This window comes from Sinohyriopsis cumingii, chromosome 4, assembly GCF_028554795.1.
Source record: "Sinohyriopsis cumingii isolate HCF-2022 chromosome 4, ASM2855479v2, whole genome shotgun sequence".
NCBI classification, from domain to species: domain Eukaryota; kingdom Metazoa; phylum Mollusca; class Bivalvia; order Unionida; family Unionidae; genus Sinohyriopsis; species Sinohyriopsis cumingii.
Genome location: NC_142964.1, coordinates 123,657,316 through 123,680,206, shown reverse-complemented (window position 1 = coordinate 123,680,206; position 22,891 = coordinate 123,657,316). Strand labels below are relative to the sequence as shown.

At 37.8% G+C, this 22,891-nt stretch overlaps 1 protein-coding gene across 2 annotated transcripts in view; it reads right to left on the bottom strand.

Annotated features, from left to right (window-relative positions):
- Positions 1 to 701: 701 nt before the first annotated feature.
- The window catches only part of LOC149802035 (aquaporin-10-like), a 59,829-nt gene continuing 37,639 nt past the window's right edge, over positions 702 to 22,891 (bottom strand). Inside the window, exons 5-7 of one of the 2 annotated variants that reach the window (XM_089956435.1) lie at positions 21,439 to 21,656; positions 1,538 to 1,692; positions 702 to 977 (exon numbers count right to left, since the gene is read on the bottom strand). In XM_089956435.1, coding sequence (XP_089812561.1) covers positions 901 to 977; positions 1,538 to 1,692; positions 21,439 to 21,656 — 450 coding nt within the window. In that variant the 3' untranslated portion in view covers positions 702 to 900. Of the gene's footprint in view, positions 978 to 1,537; positions 1,693 to 20,756; positions 20,895 to 21,438; positions 21,657 to 22,891 lie in introns of those variants that run through there. The other variant, XM_089956436.1, reaches the window with a different exon arrangement.

Sequence of the window (22,891 nt, the reverse complement as noted above, 5' to 3'; positions counted from 1 at the left end):
TTGCAAAGATTAACACCACCGTATCATATTTTGCCTTTAAAATGGGATTGCAAAGATTAATACCATCGTATCATATTTTGCCTTTAAAATGGGATTGCAAAGATTAATACCATCGTATCATATTTTGCCTTTAAAATGGGATTGCAAAGATTAATACCATCGTATCATATTTTGCCTTTAAAATGGGATTGCAAAGATTAATACCATCGTATCATATTTTGCCTTTAAAATGGGATTGCAAAGATTAATACCATCGTATCATATTTTGCCTTTAAAATGGGATTGCAAAGATTAATACCATCGTATCATATTTTGCCTTTAAAATGGGATTGCAAAGATTAATACCATCGTATCATATTTTGCCTTTAAAATGGGATTGCAAAGAGTAATACCATCGCATCCTAATTAGTTTCTAAAGTGGGGTTGCAAAACGTGATACCTCAGTATCATATTTTGCGTATAAAAAGGGATTGCAAATGGTAATACCATCGTATCGTACTTTGTCTTTAAAATGGGATTGCAAAGATTAATACCACCTTATCGTATTTTGCCTTTAAAATGGGACTACAAATAGTAATACCGTCGTATCATATCTTGCCTTTACTTTTTGGCAGTACATAGAGGGTTGACCAGTCAGCTCGCGATATAACTTGAAAACATAATCTTTTATCCCAGATACGTCTCGTAATGGAACAAGAACAAAATGATTCACAATTTTATTTTAGTTAAGATTATTTCTCAATTTTTATAAAAATCTGTTTGTAGAGGTTGATCTCATAGGCGGTGAAAAATGCACGATACATCATAGTAAATAATATATTACGGAGGACACATTGTTTTTGGCACTAATGGTAAATTCGCAGTCCATTGGATGTCGAATCTTTAATCAGGTATCAACAGCTAGAGTTTGACGTTTGACTCCATCGATATAGGTTGATCACACACAGCTCTACAAATAATGCCAGGTTTCTCCTCATCTGAAATAGAATTTATATTAAAAAAGTTTTGAAAAGCTCGGGAACAGAAACAGAGTAAGATCCCTATCTATTAGAACATAACAAGAATATCAACAGCACAATGAAGAAAGATGAATGATATTTGCAAAGATAACCCTTAACAGTGAGAAGTCGTGTTATTTTATGACCTTTTGTAAATCGAACTCTATCATATGAAAAAAAAACATCGCAGTCACTCATTCACGTTTTATAAATATGCAATGAGTTAGAAATGTCCAATTATGTTAGTCAAATTTATGTTGTAAAATGTTGTCTAGTATATATGAAAATATGTGTTGCAATTAGCATGTCATCAATAACAAGAAAAACTATATGAGATTTAATAAAAATTGAGACACCTTCTTCGTTTCAAAATTTAAATGCTTTCGACTTTTCATTCGCTGATGAAAACCCTGTGATTTGTATTAAGTCGGAGAAAATCAAGTTTGAAATTGCATCTGTAAATAATGAAAAGGTAATTTTCTATACAGTGATACGACATGTCAACCCGATTCTCTTGCTGATGTTAACAAATCCCATACCTGCATTCAAGGGTCCGTTATAATGGCAGTTTCTTTCTCGAATTTCCTCTATTGGCCAGTGAAGTCCAACACATAGCTGATACAGGAAAGCCCCGAGGATGGCCCCCAACAGGGGTCCAACTATGGGCACCCAAAACCAGTTATAGTCTCGAAATCTGGAACCAAACAAAGAAGTGCACGTGTAATTCCTTTTCAGCAATAAAAGCTTGATATTAGTAGTATAGTGGGGCTGTTTAGGGTCTATGGAAATCCCAGTCAAAAAGGTCGTGGGGCTGTTTAGGGTCTAAGGGTAATTTAACATCGGGCAAAACCTTGGGGTTGTATAGGGTCAATGGAAGTCCCAGTCAAAAATGTGTCCCGGCACTATGGGGTCTATGGGAATTTAACATGGGTGGACTTGTATAGGGACAATGGGAACTTAACATGGGAATGGCACCTGGGGAATTGAACATGGGCGACGTCATGGTGTTTATAGGGTCAAAACTATTTATAGGGTGAACTGCATTTAGAGGGAAAAAGGTTGATAGGGACAAACATAGATATACAGAAACAAACAAATAAACAGTCAAAGAAGATGGACACACACAGAAATAGGACAGAAATGAAAGACTCACAGATAGAATAGAAACTCTAATAATAAAAGTATATTGTATGGCAACAAAACATTTATTCAAGTCTATACATGGGCTCTGTGGTCTGTGCTTTGGTCTAAGCACTATCCATTTAATACATTAACATTTCGACATGAAACAAACCTATTTACTAGTTATTTAGTTCTTGGTTCTAGTAAACTACTGTTTAAAATTAAAGTTCAAACCTTTGTAAACAAAATCACTTCATATACTACTTATTTACATTAAAAATCTGCTGTTATGTCCCTCTTGCTTGGTACACTTATCGGTAAGCAGATCAAGTGCAGTCATCGTCTTCTTCTCATGGAGCTACAACGTATGCCATATGAATGGTCACTTTTCCATCGGTGATGTCAAATTTTTCTCTCATCGTCTGCATGTCTTCAATAGCTATAGTTCCTCTAATAGTGAGTCAAGTAGGTCCGTAATGAAACCTGCCAGTTCACCGGGGGTATCGTCAGACGTGAAGTCCTTCAATTTCACCGTGTAGGTGTAATTTCTCGACCTAAACTTTCTCGAAGTCGCTCTCCGAGGTCATTTGGATGCTAAAATACTCCTTTAGGTCTACTGAATCATTTCCCTTGCTTGACGCACGTTGCTGTGATGGTATGGTGGTGAAAGAGGTCAATGATGTTTGTTCCTTCTCCTTTTTTCATCTGCGTAGAGTGATTCATCTTTCACTGTCGCTTGTCCTCGCAATAAAGTGTTGCTCTTGGAAGACGTCTCTTTTTATACTGGGGGATATCAGCATGTCTATAAGGTAAAGTCTTGTGGTCTGGAAGTTGCACTGGTTGCAAGTAGTTTGTCATGGCGTTAGTACATAAACAACTAAGATGTGGTACTGCATTCGTGATGTGATCGTGAGGCATATCATCACACCTGAGTTTCTCGTTGGACTTGAGTCTTACGCACGATACTTGCTGTTTGAAAGGATTCAACTTTCTCGATTGACGTTGGTAGTTACACTGAACTATCGGATTTTAATGTTGTCCCTTTTTATATGCTGCCCAATATCGACGTGACCGTACGGTAAAGTGAAGTGGTTGGGAAGCCGAACTCTCTTCTGTTACACGATTTGACTTGTTCCAAGGGTTGACATACGATTTGGTAGTTACAATGAACTATCGGTCTTGGACGTTGTCCCTTTTTATATGCTGACCAATATCGATGTGACCTTACTGTAAAGTGAAGTGGTTGAGAAGCCAAACTCTCTCCTGGTACACAATTTGATATATTTGTTCCAAGGGTCGACAGACGATTTGATGTGTGCGTAAACGTAACATTTTGTTCTTTTCACGGGTGGTCACTATAAAGTTTTCACCCTGTCCAGACTGCAAGGCTTCTTTCAATACGCCAAAGTTCACCAGTCGACTGTTGCGATAATTGAGAGTCAATCCTTTCACTTTACACTCCTTGTGCACCTTTCCTTGTGGGTCCCGGTATTCGTAGCCGTAATTTTTAGGACCGCGACTAGCAAAACTTAGAATCTTGTCGTGAGGTTGCTCGTCCATCCAGGCTCCTAAACGGTCTCCTTCGATATCAAGGTGACGTTGACTCAGGCGATCAATGTAGATGCAACTGTCCGTGTCAAAGTACAGGACGCGATCTCCTATCAGTTCTGAAGCTTCGTACAATTTAAAGCGAGGATGGGTTGTCACGTAAGCCGCAATGATACATTTTCAAATTCGTCGGCTTCTACAAAGTCCAGTTTATCTTCGTAGCTGACTAAGATCAAGTCCTCACGAAATGAGATGTGGAGCCAAGAGGACATTGAACGTTTCGGAGATTGTCATCGCCATGCCACGGTGATGGCTCACAATTTCTCGGGATACGATGGACAGTTTGTTTTGAGTTATTATACGGAACAAAGTACCGAACATCCTAAAGTTACTTTGAAGAGCCAAAATCATTTCCATGCAAGTGTGCCGAGTGCAGTTTAAAGATTCGGTGAGTTACTTGGCCATGCGTTTGGGTCGAATGCTTAAAACGTTTGGAATGACAGAAATGGCCAAAGGCTATTAGCCAAACTTTTTCAATACCGAAGCCAATCAACACGCCGTTCTACCCCATTTGCCTGAGGCTCACTACTACGACCCAGATAACATGCGTACAGAACTACGAGAAGCTTTCTACGATTGGTACCACGCCTCTGACTCCTTCGACTTTCAGGAAGAAATGTTAAAGTATTGTCGTCCCGACATGGACATTTTACGGCGTTGCTGTGGAAAAGTTCGAGAATTATTCACGGAACACGGAGGGATCGATCCTTTCAAAGAAGCCTGCACCATCGCCAAAGCGAGTTCCTTACTATACCGCCAATGATTCATGCCCGAAGACAACCTGGCTGTCATTAGCTCTCAAGCGACCAACTTTGTCAAACGTCGATACTCGGTCGAAGCCCTACGCTGGCTACATTACTTGTGCGCCAGGGAAGACAAATGGAATGGATTCAACATGCCCGAAACGGAGGAGGCGAAAAGACCATCGGACCGTATTCGGCGGAAGGCTGGGACTTAGAAAACCCAAAGATCGTGTGTGAGTTTAACGGATGCTTATTTCACGAATGTCCCCTCTGCAACGCTCAACGTGACACTAAAAATCATTTTTTTTAGAACGTACCATGGAAGACTTCTACAAGGCCACTTGTCAGCGACGCTTGAAGTTACAACAGCAAGGATAGCAAGTGGTGGGAATGTGGGAACATGAGTACGATCACCGTTTGAAAACAGATCCTGAGTTTAAACGTATCGTGGAAAGTAACAAGCTGGTGGACCCACTGAATCCGCGAGATAGTTTGTACGGAGGACAGACGAATGTCACCTGTTTGCTGTACCACGCCGACAAGAAGAAAGGAGAAGAAATCAAATACTTGGACGTGTGTTCGCTGTATCCTTGCGTGTGCAGATATTATGACTTTCCCGCAGGGCACCCAATTGCTGACGGAACAAATTGACCTGGACAACATTCGACAATACGAAGGATTGATTAAATATAAAGTCTTGCTTCCCACGGACTTGAGCCATGTTGTTTTACCTCACCATTGCAAAGGAAAACTGACGTTTCTCTTGTGCAGTACTTCTGCTATAAATACAACTAATTTTCAGTACTTCTATCATTTTGATACCCCCCCTCTGAAAAATTTGACATGACCGATGGAAAAGTGACCATTCGTATGGCATACGTTGTACCTCCATGGGAAGAAGACGATGACTGCACTTGATCTGCTTACCGATAAGTGTACCTAGCAAGATGGACATAACAGTAGATTTACGAATGAAACAGAGTACGTAATGGGAAACATCTATGCTGGGACACAAGTGATAGGTTTAAACAATGTGTGTAACGGATATAGAGAGAAACATTAACTTTGTCCTATTTGATTGTTTGTTACTTGTTTTGTTTTAGCTTTTTCCTTATAAATGAACTTTTAATGTGAATAAGTTGTATAGGAAGTGATTTTAGAAAAGCGTCAGTTTTAATTTTAAAAAGTAGTTTACTAGGACCAAGAAATAAATAACTAGTAAAAAGGTTTGTTTCATGTCGAAATGTTAATGTATTAAATGGATAGTAGCACAGGCCAGAGAGCCCATGTTTTTAAGCAACAAATGTGATGTAGTTCAACGTCTTTGATAACTTCAGTAATTCCGTAAGGATGTAGTTACAGCTCTTTGAACATATGTATTCAAGAGTTCTTCCTTTGTAGCTTCGTTAAGTTTGTTTTAGAAATATTAAAACTAGACATTGCACATACTGGACACAGACGACACAGTTTTTACTGAAATATAATCTTCAAGAACTCAGAGAAGGAGAAAAAACCTTTTTTCTCCTTGTTTACACCGAGAGCTTCTGTTTCGTTTCAAACACCAATAAATTGTGTTAGTGAACCACAAGCGTCAATCAGTAGGAAAATATAAATTGGCGAATGAAATGGCTATGCTTGTGTATTTTATATCCTTGTTGCTTTTTGTTTATAAAATCAATAGGAGGATATAATCAAAGGAGAGGGTGTACGAATACTATAATCACCTCTTACGACGTGCATGATGGCGCATCAGGTCTATTTTACATACCCAAGCTAGCAAGGAGAGGTACAGCAACTTTTCGGCAACCAAGTTGTGCTTATTTAGCAAAGTCTCGAAAGGAAAACGAATAAATACGCTAGGAATTTGCCTGAATAATATGCACGACTTTGTTACCTCCAAAGTGTTGGCGTGAGATTTTAGGGCCAATCATGGAAATAAATAGGCTCTAACTTCCACTATAAACTTAGCATTGCTTTTCAGAGTTTTGAATTTTTCATATAGAATCAAGTACTGTAATTTCAGTATGTTTCAATGAAAACAAAGATGGCAAACAAACAATTCTCCCCATCTTTGATATACATTAGTTACTTTAGCTCTGCAGCATGTGTTCTGTTTTAGTTTTTAGTTCTGTTTTCTTGCTGATAGTTCTCACTTTAATTCCTGTGTACTGTTCTCATATATGTAAACACCGTTTTTTCTCTCACTCGTTTCTGAATGACATATTCCAAATGCTGACTTAAAATATTGTATAAATCAGCGTGTTCATCATACTTGGCCAAATATTTGAAATGAAACCATCACAAGCTTCAGATCAAGCCCACTTTTGGAGAGCGGCATCCCTCGTATAGAAAGAACACAAATCCCTATATTGGAGATTGACATCCCTCGTATAGAACACCAATCCTTCTATTGGAGAGCGGCATCCCTCGCATAGAAAGAACACCAATCCCTCTATTGGAGATTGACATCCCTCGTATAGAAAGAACACCAATCCCTCTATTGGAGATTGACATCCCTCGTATAGAAAGAACATCAATCCTTCTATTGGAGATGGACATCACTCGTCAGAAAGAAGACCAATCCCTCTATTGGAGAGCGGCATCCCTCGTATAGAAAGAACACCAATCCCTCTATTGGAGACTGACATCCCTCGTATAGAAAGAACACCAATCCCTCTATTGGAGACTGACATCCCTCGTATAGAAAGAACATCAATCCTTCTATTGGAGACTGACATCCCTCGTATAAAACATCAATCCCTCTATTGGAAGTTGACATCCCTCGTATAGAACACCAATCCCTCTATTGGAGAGCGGCATCCCTCGTATAGAAAGAACACCAATCCCTCTATTGGAGATTGACATCCCTCGTATAGAAAGAACATCAATCCTTCTATTGGAGACTGACATCCCTCGTATAAAACATCAATCCCTCTATTGGAAGTTGACATCCCTCGTATAGAACACCAATCCCTCTATTGGAGAGCGGCATCCCTCGTATAAGAAGAACACCAATCCCTCTATTGGAGATTGACATAACTCGTATAGAACACCAATCCTTCTATTGGAGAGCGGCATCCCTCGTATATAAAGAACACCAATCCCTCTATTGGAGACTGGAATCCCTCGTATAGAAAGAACATCAATCCCTCTATTGGAGATTGACTTCCCTCGTATAGAAAGAACAACAATCTCTCTATTGGAGATGGACATCCTTCGTATAGAACATCAATCTCTCTATTGTAGGCTGACATCCCTCGTATAGAACATCAATCACTCTACTGGAGGTTGACATCCCTCGTATAGAACACCAATCCCGCTATTGGAGAGCGGCATCCCTCGTATAGAAAGAACACCAATCCCTCTATTGGAGATTGACATCCCTCGTATAGAACACCAATCCCTCTATTGGAGAGCGGCATCTCTCGTATAGAAAGAACACCAATCCCTCTATTGGAGACTGACATCCCTCGTATAGAAAGAACATCAATCCCTCTATTGGAGATTGACATCCCTCGTATAGAAACAACAACAATCTCTCTATTGGAGATAGACATCCTTCGTATAGAACGTCAATCTCTCTATTGTAGGCTGACATCCCTCGTATAGAACATCAATCCCTCTATTGGAGGTTGACATCCCTCGTATAGAACACCAATCCCGCTATTGGAGAGCGGCATCCCTCGTATAGAAAGAACACCAATCCCTCTATTGGAGACTGACATCCCTCGTATAGAAAGAACATCAATCCCTCTATTGGTGATTGACATCCCTCGTATAGAAACAACAACAATCTCTCTATTGGAGATAGACATCCTTCGTATAGAACATCAATCTCTCTATTGTAGGCTGACATCCCTCGTATAGAACATCAATCCCGCTATTGGAGAGCGGCATCCCTCGTATAGAAAGAACACCAATCCCTCTATTGGAGATTGACATCCCTCGTATAGAACACCAATCCCTCTATTGGAGAGCGGCATCCCTCATATAGAAAGAACACCATTCCCTCTATTGGAGACTGACATCCCTCGTATAGAAAGAACATCAATCCCTCTATTGGTGATTGACATCCCTCGTATAGAAACAACAACAATCTCTCTATTGGAGATAGACATCCTTCGTATAGAACATCAATCTCTCTATTGTAGGCTGACATCCCTCGTATAGAACATCAATCCCGCTATTGGAGAGCGGCATTCCTCGTATAGAAAGAACACCAATCCCTCTATTGGAGATTGACATCCCTCGTATAGAACACCAATCCCTCTATTGGAGAGCGGCATCCCTCATATAGAAAGAACACCATTCCCTCTATTGGAGACTGACATCCCTCGTATAGAAAGAACATCAATCCCTCTATTGGAGATTGACATCCGTCGTATAGAACATGAATCCCTCTATTGGAGGTTGACATCCCTTATATAGAACACCAATCCCTCTATTGGAGAGTGGCATGCCTCGTATAGAACATCAATCCCTCTATTGGAGATTGACATCCCTCGTATAGAAAATAAATCCCTCTATTGGAGATTGACATCTCAAGTATAGAACACCAATCCCTCTATTGCAGATTGACATCCATCATACAGAACATCAATCCCTCTATTGGAGAGCCGCATCCCTCGTATAGAAAGAAGACCAATCCCTCTATTTGAGAGCGGCATCTCTCGTATTGAAAGAACACCAATTCTCTATTGGAGCGCGGTATCCCTCGAATACAACACTAATCCCTCTGTTGGAGATTAACATCCCTAGTATAGAACAACAAACCCACTATTGGAGATTGACGTCCTTCGTTTAGAACACCAATGCCTCGAATGGAGAGTGACATATCTTGTATAGAACATCAAACCTACTATTGGAGAGCAGCATCCTTCGTAGAGAACACCAAACCAGCTATTTTGAGAGCGACATCTATCGTATAGAATAACAATCCCACTATTGGAGAGTGATACTGCTTGTATAGAACACAATTCCCACTATTAGTGAATGGCACCCCTCGTACAGAACACCAAACCCACTATTGGAGGATGGCCTGCTTCGTTCAGACCACCAGTCTCACTATTGGAGAGTGGCATCCCTCGTATAGAGCACCAAAATCACTATTACAGAGTGGCATCCCTTGTACGGAACATCAAACCCACTATTGGAGATACCTCCACCAAGATGCATACCATAATTTCACCACGTGAGCCAGAATTATTTTGACATAAATTGCGCGAAGAAAGTGTATGTTGATACCGCCCGAGAAAGTCTTGGTTTTGTTGGATTACGGTTTATATTAAAATAAATCTGACCATATGTCTTAAGGATTTACATTTGTTAGCTTTATCTTTTATGGTATATACATTTTACAGAATTTTATCATTTTTACGTTGTACATTATATCTTGTTGCTCTTGACCTCTACATTAATTTGGAATGGCTTATTTTTCAAAATATATGTGCAATTCATTTTGCATTTTTTGAACTTTACATTTAGTTGGCAACATAACCCATTTTTATACAGACGTGCCGTAAAAGTTACTATATACATTCTGTCTTCCAGTGAATTTGTACTAATCATATATGTCAGCATTCAGTATGTATGTGCGTAGTCTTGTCAACTTCTTGCCCTTGTATATTCACTGGTACGTATGTGCGATCTTTTCTAATGGCTTCAGTGCAGAAAGTGAAGGTTTTGCTAATTATGTTAGAGGAAAACAGTCATGATTTCATTATTTGCAACGTGCAAGGGCAGACCCAGGGGTGGTAATGGTGGTGCAGATGTGGGGTACGTCCCTTTCCCGCCGTCCCTTTCCTTCCAAAAACGAACGCGAAACAACCGTAATTTTTCCTAGCTTACTTGACAGATAAATGGTTTAAATTATGTCCTGGAAACGCTTCAGAAGTTCGGGGGCCGTGCCCCCTGGGTCCCACTAGGCGTTTAATCCCACAGATCCCTTGCTTACTGGTTTAGTCCTCTCAGCCTCCACGATAATTCTCTCTGGCCCCCATGGTGCAGGACATGGATGTGGATTTTACATGGTAGTGCCAGCATTACTCACAATGCACGTCACAGTGAAACATAACTGAACCACCATACACAGTGTTGTTCTCTTTCATTTGCTTTTGATTCAAGTGTGAAATAGAGATAAGGTAGGATGAGGCAACGTGATCGTTTATTAATAGACGGAGGCGATATACTGATGTTTAGATTTAGTGGGAGTGGGGGACAAAACATCCTTACGACAGCAATACCGAGAATGCGTATGAGCGTTGAGGAGCGTGCTCACTTGTACATTCTTTTTCTCGGCACATTGTGTCAATTGCCTGAAAAGGTATGCCTGTGGGCGTGGCGAAATCAATTTTTGTCTTCAGTTCATGCAGTTGTAAACCAAAGAAATTCAAACGGGCCTGACGAATAAAACTGTTGTAAATCGTAACGAAAACAGATAAAGTTTGATTATTTTCCTGAATACAGAATATTTTTAAGGACCTACAATTTATCTTTCGTTGTAATGAAACTCGTTTAGACTGAACGACTGTTTAAAACTAATTTTCGAACGAGTTAAAATTGTTTTAATCAACTGAAAATCTTGTTTGACTAACCTGAACATTTTTTAACCAGCTTGAACATCTGTGAAATCACGTTTGAACGAATTTATGAAGTTGTTCTAACGATATTATCACTCCTATTGAACGTGTTTTCAGTCATTTCAATGACTTATAAATTAGTTAAATGCAAGTATAAGTCCTTTGAAATAGATATTAACTTGCTGAAATACGTACAAACTCCTTTAAATGAACTCGTTCAAACGAGATAACAGCTCGTTGAAGTTATTTGTTCAAAATGGGTTTAACATCGTATAAATGAGTACAAACTCGTTCAAATACTTACAAAATTGTTCCAACGAGTTACAAATTCAAAATATTTTCGTTCAAACGATGTTTAAAGTAGTTTCAGTTCGTTATGAATACATTCAAAAGTTTAAATGAGATTTTGAACTCCTCTACACAATATTGAACTCGTTCAAACAACTTCTCATTCCAGGGACATTTAAAGTAGTTGAAACGAGATCTGAAGGTCGTTCAAGCGACTTTATAAATTGTTCGACTTAATTCGAGTTTGTTTGCTATAAATAGTCTAAATGGACTTTCTTAGAAGCCTGTAAAAATGCATTGAATATATTTGTTATGATCATTAGTTTTTTCCGCGCACAAATAAATTGAGAAATTGCAGTCTCTATTTATAATTTGCATACAGCCAATCCGAGAAAAAAGAAAGCCATCAGTTGCCTGGCAACCTGGCACAAGATTGATAGAGTGCCAGACTAGCGATCTAAAGATTGTGGGCTCGATACCCGCACAAGCTAGCCAGCGTCAATTGCCTTGATGTGACCTTAGTTCCAATTTCAACGTAGTCAATAATATGTCAAACTTTCGTTAAGCAAACAAACAAACCGACCAAGCAACCAACAAACACCTAATCAACCAACCAACCAACCAGCTAATTGAATTCTTGTCAGTCAAATCAGAATTATTATATGTACAGCCTCTATCGAAAAAATAAGTCAATTTACAGAAACTTAAATGCACAGTAGATAAAACTACGAATTTATATAATGCAAAATAATTTCCTATTTGTTTAATTTTCGTGTGCCCATATTTCAGTGTCTTAATTCGGGAAAAGTGTCAACTACAGTAACTGAGCGTAAAACTTTCGCTCTAAGAAACGAGTTACTTTTCCAAATTTGTAACATCTCACAAGAATGATGCGATGATTGAATATGGTAGCTGCATCCCCAGTATTCTACCTGAAGTTTGAACTTTGGGAATGGGCTTGAATTGTGAATACTAGGGTAAAAGGTCTGTCGCAGCTCTTTAACTTCCCTTTCGTTATCGCCATAGCGTTATAAAGCTATAGATGTAGAGCACAATATTGTTTGACAACATTGTCCTTGACTTTAACGGCACTGTAGAGAGTTAACTTAGCGTCATCAGATATATACTGTATATGTTAAAACCTTGTCTTGAATGGAGAGGTTAAATTGAGAATTTTGTAACTTTCATTTTACTCTCTGCAATAGTGACAATTTCACTGAACATTTGGCTGTCACTATACAATGATTCATATAATACTAAGAATTAAATGTCTTTTTTCCCAATATTATAATAGTGCCAGTTTAAAACTTTTAAGATATAAGCGCAGGCAAGATAACGTAAAATGTCAAATTGGATGTTACATTTCGATAGCTTCAATGAAAACGGCGACTAGTTTCTAGTTTCCTAACATAAAAATCAAATAAAGTCAGTTAAATTAGAGAGCTGATATTTAACCATAGATATGTTGAAAATCCATAAATCATCAGTTAGGAAAATTTTTTTTTTAAAAAAAAAGAAATTGTTTCAGTTTTCTTCATCAAATTGAAATTTGTTTTAAAAAATCGCTAATGCACACTTGGTGCTAATCCTTGAAGATTAGCTGGTGAGCCAGTCTACCCTGAAGAGGTCTAAAACCATTGCAACTGACGTATATATCAATACAGACACATAAAGTTATAGAATACCAGGAAAACGCTTTCCTATGCGGAAAGTTTCTCAGTGTCATTATAATTTTAAAAAATGGCAGACATCTTGTGTGACTAACTGACATCAAAAGCTTCAGAGTGAAAAATGTGGGATCATATCTGGGAAATAATAGCATTGACGCCGAAGCTTAGGCTGCTTTTTCAATAGAGCTAATGTACATTTTAAATATTGCAGTTTTTCTTCTCCCTCAGGAAGACACACAAAATGCAATAAAAAAAGAGTTCGAAAATAAGATATGAATGAACAGGAGATATTATAATTCTGTTCGAAGGGTAAGGAACTAAAGATAATCATTGACTGGGAGAGCTAGGGTGAGGGTGGTCAAGAATTTATGAAATGTGAAATATGGTACTACTCAAATTAGTCATCAGAATTCACTGTAAGTCAGTCTGTATGCTATATAGTAGTCATCATAATTCACTGCAAGGCGGGCTATTTGTTATACATTAGTCATCATAACTGGATATGCTACACACAAAAACATGTTAAAGGGAATTCATAGGCTATTGGATATGCTACACACAAAATCTGGAGAGAAAAAAGATACAACTGGTCTTTTGCTAACATATACTATATAATATTACATTTAGATAAATACCGGCCAAAGAGAAGATGTTCAACAGGGAATTACCGAATAGTGTGAAGAACAAATATCCATGTATTATCGTCCAAGTAATATAACTAAACATTCTTACATACTATATATATATATATATATATATATATATATATATATATATATATATATATATATATATATATATATATATATATATATATATATATATATATATATATATATATGTCAAGAGATCATCCATACAGATATTCCAACTACATCACTGATAGGTATAAACATAGACTTCCTGTGTACCAATTCAAAACAAACGATATTGGTATATTTGAAAAATTAATTCAGCGTGTCTTTCAAAAAACAAGACTAGAACAAATCATGAACATTAAAACAAATAAACATCTACCGCCAGGTATGCCAACATATACCGTTAGGAATCCCAAAATCTACCGTCAGGTATGCTAAGCTATACCGGTAGGAATACCAACATCTACCGTCAGGTATGCCAACATATACCTTAAGGAATCCTAACATCGACCGTTAGGTATGCCAACATATACCGTTAGGAATACCAACATCTACCGTCAGGTATGCTACGCTATACCGTTAGGAATCCCAACATCTACCGTCAGGTATACCAACATATACCGTTAGGAATCCCAACATTTACCGTCAGGCATGCCAACATATACCGTTAGGAATACCAACAGCTACCGTCAGGTATGCTAAGCTATACCGTCAGGAATAGCAAGATCTATCGTCAGGCCTATGCCATATCGGTGAGAGGGAAATAAAAATCAACGGGGATATTATTGAACTGGTAAGTATAGAATTCATTACATAATGAGTTTAATTTCGATTAAAGACATTCAAAAGTATATATCACTTTAATGATAAGTTACTTCACGGTGATTATCACCTGCTTAAGAAGACTACAGTGGAAATATGACACAGTTTAAAAAGTGACTATAATATAAAAGAGTACAAAAATATGCATGCCGCATAGTAGGGATTTTTTAGTCGATTAGTTTAGAAAGGATGGTGAAGGAGCTGTTGTTAGAAAAAGACAAACATATTCCTAGACACTTCCTGCTCAGGAACAATCGTTAGAGCAACTTGCAAAGAATCTCAATGATGATAAGTTCACAGAAACCAGGAAACATTTTGAAAACATGTAATCTAAATATTTGAGAAAACATTTACCTCTACCAGTACATGGAAGATTTAACAAAAATTGACGAAACTTAATTACAACCAATTAAGACATTTTATTCGAGAATCAGAGGATCAGGTATAACAAACAAAACTAGGTGTAGAACACGAAACATTTCAAAGTGAATTCCCAGAGTGTTTGACACGTCTACTTCAGGAAGAAAGACACTGTCATTTTGTGTGGCATTTGTGAAGAATTTGTGAATTTCAGCAACAACGATTACAGACTAGATCCATCATGCTATTTCACTAGCTCAAGATGCGAGTATGAAAATAAGGTAGAATTAGAATCACTAACATACTATTCATATAATGGTATTTGAAAAAGTCTAAATGTTTTTTTTTTGTTGTTGTTGCAACTCTTGTTTGTTTGAAACTGTTAATAAATTTAACTCCAACCGATAGAAAAAGTAGCGTTCTGTAAAAAATAATCTACAGCTGCAGGCGCAAACGCTGGAGAACTGCAGTTCTATGTTTGTGACGTAATATAGGTTCACTGCTAAACAAAACAAAGAACAGGTTGAAATCGCTAAAATAGCTACTAGCCAGATTTGGAAACAGTGACCAAAGACGTTTGAATGAGATTGCCCCAGGTGATAAAACATGGATTTACTGATTTCAAATCTCAACTCAAGAGAAAACAATAAAGTCTGGATTGGATAAAACGAGCAGTTACAACAAATAGCTGGAAGTAGTGGGGCTGAAAAGAGTTCTATACGCATTCAGTTTCGAAGCAAAATGACCAGGTCGTCCATATACCTACGTCGGACACTGCTAGAGGGCTTTGACAATTTTATTCCTCCAAAGTTGTGCCAAAAGTTGTGGAGCATTACCGAACCACCTGTCCGCGCATCGGTACCTGAGACATCAGTATATTCCATGACAACGCACAGACGCATAAATCCGCCGCCTGACCAACTGTATGAAGGAATATATCATCCAGACTTTGGCACATCCTCCATACAGACCAGGTCCAGCTTCAAGCGATGATCGGATTCGCTGATGTGCAGACAATCTGAAACACGCTACGTGATTGGGAATGCAGCTTTCCAGTGTATGAATAACATACCAAACTGTGAATATAAAATGTCATTTAATAATCAGATAATCAGACTGAAAAAGTATGCAGAGGTGCATGGCAATTACTTTGAGGAGACGCATAGGTGCATGGCAATTACTTTGAGGAGACGCATAGGTGCGTGACAAGTACTTTGAGGAGACGCAGAGGTGCATGGCAATTACTTTGAGAAGACGCAGAGGTGCATGGCAATTACTTTGAGGAGACGCACTCATGTACTTAACTACTAAGAAACCGTGTTGTACAGCGCACTACTGTTCAGAACTTGTTAAATAACACTAGTGTATCTCTGACGATAAAATAAGGAATTAGCGGAGAAATTAGCATGAAACTGAGAAGACATTTTTGACGAGGTTTTCCATTTACACTGATGTCTTAACGACGAAGGGTATTGTTAGGGACTTTTTGGTTAGTTTTTCCATTTACACTGCCCTCTTTAGGACAAAGGGTATTGTTAGGGACTTTTGGGCGAGATTTTACATTTAAACTGACGCTTCATGACGGAGGGTATGATTAGGGACTTTTTGGCGAGGTTTTCCATTAGTATATGACGTCTGAAAGACGGTGGATATGATTTGAGACGTTTTGGCGAGTTTTCCATTTGAACTGACGTCTGAAAAACGGAGGGTATGGTTAAGGACTTTGTGACGGGCGTCACGGTTTACCAAAGTCTACCACAGTCCAACACAATCTATCACAATCCACTACAACCTACCATAATCTACCACAATCCACTGCTATCTACCACAATAAACTAAGAAAAGACATCAATCAACCACAATCTTCTACAAACAAGCATGAAAATAACACAATCGATCAGTATATACCACAATTCACTACAATCCACTACAATCTACCACGACCCGCAACAATCTTCCCAAATCTACTTCTATCAAACGTGAAAAGACGACAGTAGACCAGTATATATTTAATTACTTATCAATAATTATAATAATTCCTATTATAATATCAGCACAGTCTACCGCAATTTGCTGCAACAATTCCCACAGTCTCTCACAATCCACTAGAATGTACCACAATCGGAAGCAAGAACAAACGTTCAACAACCTCAACGTACCTAAATTAAAACATACCCAAATGAAAGCAAGACCCAACACGAGGTTCAGACATTTACTAAGTTAGTAAAATAGAGATTTACTAGGTTAGTAAAACAGAAATTTACTAACTTAGTAAAAGAAACACATCAATTAACATCATAAAATCTCTCTCTCTCTCTCTCTCTCTCTCTCTCTCTCTCTCTCTGTGATATACATATCGATATGATATTAATAGTTTGTCTGTAGTCGTAATGCCTTGAGCAGATGAGCGGGCGGAAATGAATAGTCAAATTCACGCGAATCCTTCTGTTCAGTCTGTTATTCACGTTAAAAACTAGCATCCTGGAAACGGAACGGAACTGGCGAAAACAGCAGTGTCATAGGAATTAACAGGACATTAAATGTTGGTAAATATAGTGTAACAGCGACATTGTACAAAAATCGAGCAGTTGGTAGTTGAAGAACAGGTGAAAATCCAATCATGATGGGACCGGTATTTATTTCTTGGGATGCTGAAAAGAATACATATTGTAAGTTTTTGGCTCATCTAAATGATGAATTAGGACACGATAACATCGAGTTTGGTAGTGACGAAGAGAAAGGATTGACAAATGCAATTCTGAAGAAATTTCCCCGATGCAATTTGCTTCTGTGCACTAGACATATGAAATATAATATCAGAAGACATCCGGAGAAAATGGAAGTTGTAGCACGGATCGCGAGGAGATTGTTAAATTTGTATTTAGTGATGGTGGCTTGGTGTTTAGCATGGACTAAATGTAATATTCAAAGAGACTAAACAATCTGTCAACCTATTTTCAAAAATACAAAGAATTCAAACTTTACTGAGATCGCTCATTAGTAGACAAATTAAAAACTTACGTGTACATGCCAGTAAAAAAAATGAAATTGTCCACAGACTCTGGACTAACAACAATGTCTAATCTGTGAATAATACGACCAAGACAGCTATTAGACATAAGCAACAATCATTCGTTGAAATTGTGGAGGTGATTGGGAAAATGCTCCGTAGGCAGATCTTACACATAAAAGAAATGCCCTTCATGATGATGGTAACTATCAGCTAAATGAGGCCACCGAAAAATATTTGGTTTCCGATACAGACTGGCACTCAAAATAAATCAAGGGGTTTCTGATAAAGACTGGCACTCAAAATCAACCAAGTAGAAAGAAATCTTCTTAAAGAAGTTCTTAAGGTATCCACTGAAAAACAGATTAAAAGAACACTCCAAAAGGCCATTCCTCAAGTCCACTGAATTCGACAACAAATGCCCATGACCCAAATAAAATGTTGGGGGGAAAAAACGGTCAGCGGAAACGTCAAAAGGCGGAAAGAACGCAGATCTTCTGAACACATGAAACTATGGAACACCGTTCTTGTCTGCCGATCTCGGTTTCTTTTACGGGCAGTATTTATTATAATGCATTCAGTAGTATTTTAAGTGTCATTTTCGTATAATTACGTTGGTTCGAGACTTGATGCACGACGAATGGACGAGCAACAATTGCGTGTCACCTAACCATGCTTTATAGGAAATTTTTAAGTGGAAATGAAAGTCTTGGACAGAATTTGTATATATCTTTAATGACGTTTGGACAGACAGCTCACCTAATTGAGAAGTTCATTACTAGTGACTAGTTAATACAGACTCACTGACAGTAGCACAGTTTCAAATTTCTAAAGTGGAAAAAGTCATATGTTAAATTATGAAAGAGAGTAAATAAATGACATCTACAGAATGACAGTCAGAATTGTGGAACGGAGGACACAGGAGAAGAACTAAGGGAAAATAAATAACCAGATATCAATTAAAAACGTCTGTCGTGAAGCATCTATTGTATTATCATAATGCTATTTAAGTGGTATATTTCATTTAGTGTGACACTGTTTATTTTGTGATGCAGTGAATAAACGTGTATATACTAGTAATCTGCCAGAATCAGCCTGCACAGATGAGAATGACTTGTGCATTATTCACTTTGTTTCATTCAATTTAGAGTTCGTTTGCCGTATTAATTAAACTTTAAGCAAAGTGGCTGATAACTTGTACGAATTATTTGTTAAAAATTTAACCATGAGAAGAAACGAACATCGACTCAAGCCTATTGTTTCAGTGATTTTCATAATTCTTCCTTGGTTTTAAGCATTGATTTTACAGATTTCGGTCTGCTTTGGAGAAAGGAAATCCGGGATTCTTGATTAATGCAGCGAAAATAAAGTAGAAACGTCTACGCATCCACAGAGTCAGGCTTATCGAACAGCGAGTCAACACGAGTGGCAGTGATACTGAGTGCAACACTAAGCATTTTTGTATCATGTATATTCTGTTTATTTTAGTACATGAATTAAACTCATCCGACGCTGATCAGTCGATTATTGATACATTTTAATAAACGCGTTTCGTGTCGTATTTCTTGTACATGTATTTGCTTAATATATGACTAATATTATAAGTTCGTGATAATTTATGTGATGTAGTGTATACAGATATGTATATACAATAACATTATCCTCTGGTATTTAAATTATAGTAATGTGTTAATTAGTTGGCATATTTGAATGAACAAATTTCTTGTATATATTGATGCTTTGTTTATGTAGATATACTGGTCGATTGTGCTATTTTCCCGCTTGATTTGATTGTAGAATAGTTGATTGTGGTAGATTGTAGTGGATTGTGGTAGATTGTGGTAGATCGTGATAGCTTGTGATGGATTCTTGTAGATTGTGGTGAATTGTGAATTTTGAATAGGAAAGCTCACATAAATATGATGTAGTGACGTGTATGTTGATCCAAAATAGCAATTGTGATTAATGGAATAAAATACTGAAATAACGCTGGATTTGTTTTGCAGATGGAAGGCAAGGTCATCAATATAAATCAGTAAAGTAGTGGAAGCTGGTTGAACAGAGAAAGTGATCTATATTTGTATTTAACAAAACACAGAACTTACACGAATCTCAATCGGTTGCACTCGAGATGCCTCGGTTTTACGAACCAGCTACATGCAAACTTTCCACGTCCCGAGTGTAAATAGATATGGAATATCACTTTCCTCTTAGTCCCAGTAGAATTCCGTGTGTACTCGCAATAATTCTGTAATAAACCTACGGACATGTTCTATTCGTATTTACGTTTACGTTTATAGCTTTGTTAGATTTGAGTGTTTATTTGTTGGTTATGGGGAGAAGGTGTTGTGAAGATATTTTTCAACTCGAGTAAGTAGTCATTTTCGAGGAGTAGACGTCATAATGTGCAGTTTTCACGAGACTTTATGACAGCATGGGTTCGTTTCGTAAAATAGACCCACCTTAATTTCTTAACATGGGGAATTATCTGGATGTTTTAAGTATACGTGTTTGGTAATCTGAGTTAGGAATAATTCTTTGTTTTGATTGTTTGGGTCGTGTTTTGTATTGCATGGCGTAAAGTACTAATATTTGACTTGGAAAGGATTGTTGTTGAATCAAACAGTTGTAAAACAAGAAAAACCATGCAAATGTGAAAACAAGTGTGGTCGTTACTTGCTTAAAAGCAAATTATTCTAGTTGGCACGAGTGTTGTCTTGAGGTCCTTGGAATAGGGGAAAACAAGGGACTTCAAACCAAACTCACGCAAGTCAGTCTTTGATTCGTTCGGTCGAGAGACTCCTTGAGTGTAACAATACCAGAAAATAATCCACAATGGCTCTTGTTTCGTTTGTGCGGATATTTGAAAAAAAGTAAGCATTTCAATAAATATGAATTTATAAGTGTGTATTTGTGTTTTGTTTTAAAGATACATGTTCTTGTTCAGTGTATTGAGAACCATATTCGCATATATGCTAGATATACATCAGTGGCGAACTCGCCTTGGCCTTTGCAGCTCCGAGTTCGATTCATAGTTCTGGCACATGGTATAATTTGCTGAAACATGAAAAATCGGAATTCAATAAACTACGTTTAAACAGGCTACCTAGGAATATATATTTCGGTAATCTCACTTCAAGTGATGTTGCAATTATTCGGTTAAAAAAAATGGTTATATTTGTACAAGAATGCAAACTTTAAATGACATCGAGAGCCAAAGTTCTTGTTTGTTGTTGTTTTGGGTTTAACGCCATATTTCAGCGCAGGATAGGCTATACATGACAGCCATTATAAGTGTTGGAGGAAAACCGGAAAAACCCCAGTAAGAACCACCAACCCGCGGGAAGATACTGGCAAGCTTTCTCACATACCCACATAGGCCGAGCCTTAGGTTCGAACCCACGCGGACGGGGAGATAACAGTGATCATTAAAGGCTAGCGCTTTAGACCACTCGGCCACTCGGGGCAACAGACTCTACGTAATGCTTTTTTAAGTTTTGAAGACAAGACTCAGAGTTACGACTGCACATCAATGCATACTGGAAGAACCTACCTTTGGTAAACAAACAATAAACTAAAAATAGTAATGCATTATACTCACGTAAATGGAGCATCGCCCCACCCTGCTATGGTGGTAAAGATTCTAGGCGCTAAATCTCGAGCAGGGTTTATCGCATATCCGCAATTTAACCCAAGGGTCATTCCTATTGCAATCACCAGGAGGCCGATGATAACTGGTATTAGACCTTTTGGTGGATTCATGTTTCTTTCGTCAGTAATGGCAAGTACACAGACTAACAACATGGCTGTTCCGAAAATCTACAGGTTAAAAAGATAACGTATGCTGCATTTACTTGATGATACTTATGTGTAAACTTAGCGTGAATAAGACTGAATGCTGCCGTGGTTACAATGGACACCTGCAAATAAATGTAACATTACAATAAGACGAATGCTGCCGTGGTTACAATGGACGCCTGCAAATGAATGTAACATTATAATAAGACTGAATGCTGCCGTGGTTACAATGGACACCTGCAAATGAATGTAACATTATAATAAGACTGAATGCTGCCGTGGTTACAATGGACACCTGCAAATGAATGTAACATTACAATAAGACTGAATGCTGCCGTGGTTACAATGGACACCTGCAAATGAATGTAACATTATAATAAGACTGAATGCTGCCGTGGTTACAATGGACACCTGCAAATGAATGTAACATTATAATAAGACTGAATGCTGCCGTGGTTACAATGGACACCTGCAAATGAATGTAACATTACAATAAGACGAATGCTGCCGTGGTTACAATGGACACCTGCAAATGAATGTAACATTACAATAAGACGAATGCTGCCGTGGTTACAATGGACGCCTGCAAATAAATGTAACATTACAATAAGACGAATGCTGCCGTGGTTACAATGGACGTCTGCAAATGAATGTAACATTACAATAAGACGAATGCTGCCGTGGTTACAATGGACGCCTGCAAATAAATGTAACATTACAATAAGACGAATGCTGCCGTGGTTACAATGGACGTCTGCAAATGAATGTAACATTATAATAAGACTGAATACTACCGTGATTACAATGGACGCCTTCAAATGAATGTAACTAGATGAAAAAGATTAAACATCCAATCAAACTTTATTTGAAGAAAAGAAACTCACATGAGTTACCATTTAAAACGCATAGTAAAGTACAACGAATCAGTCATCATGTGCAAAGTTCCAAAGAAACTATCACCAGATTATCGGCACACTTTAACTCCAAGCTCAAAAGTTCAGTCAAATCACGCGCTCTGCGACTAAAAATCAACAAAATATCCCAAAACACACTATTGAAATGCTTTAAAAGAGCTTTTTAATAAGAAATGTTTGTCTAATTATATTAAATCATGTACAGCCCTTGCTGATTTTAACTATTAAAGTGAAATACTCTCTACCACAAAGTACAATTCTTTTTTGCAAGCTGGTTGTATTATATTTCCTATAATCAGTCTTTTTCTCACAACATTTTATGAAATGTTATATCAGTCTTTT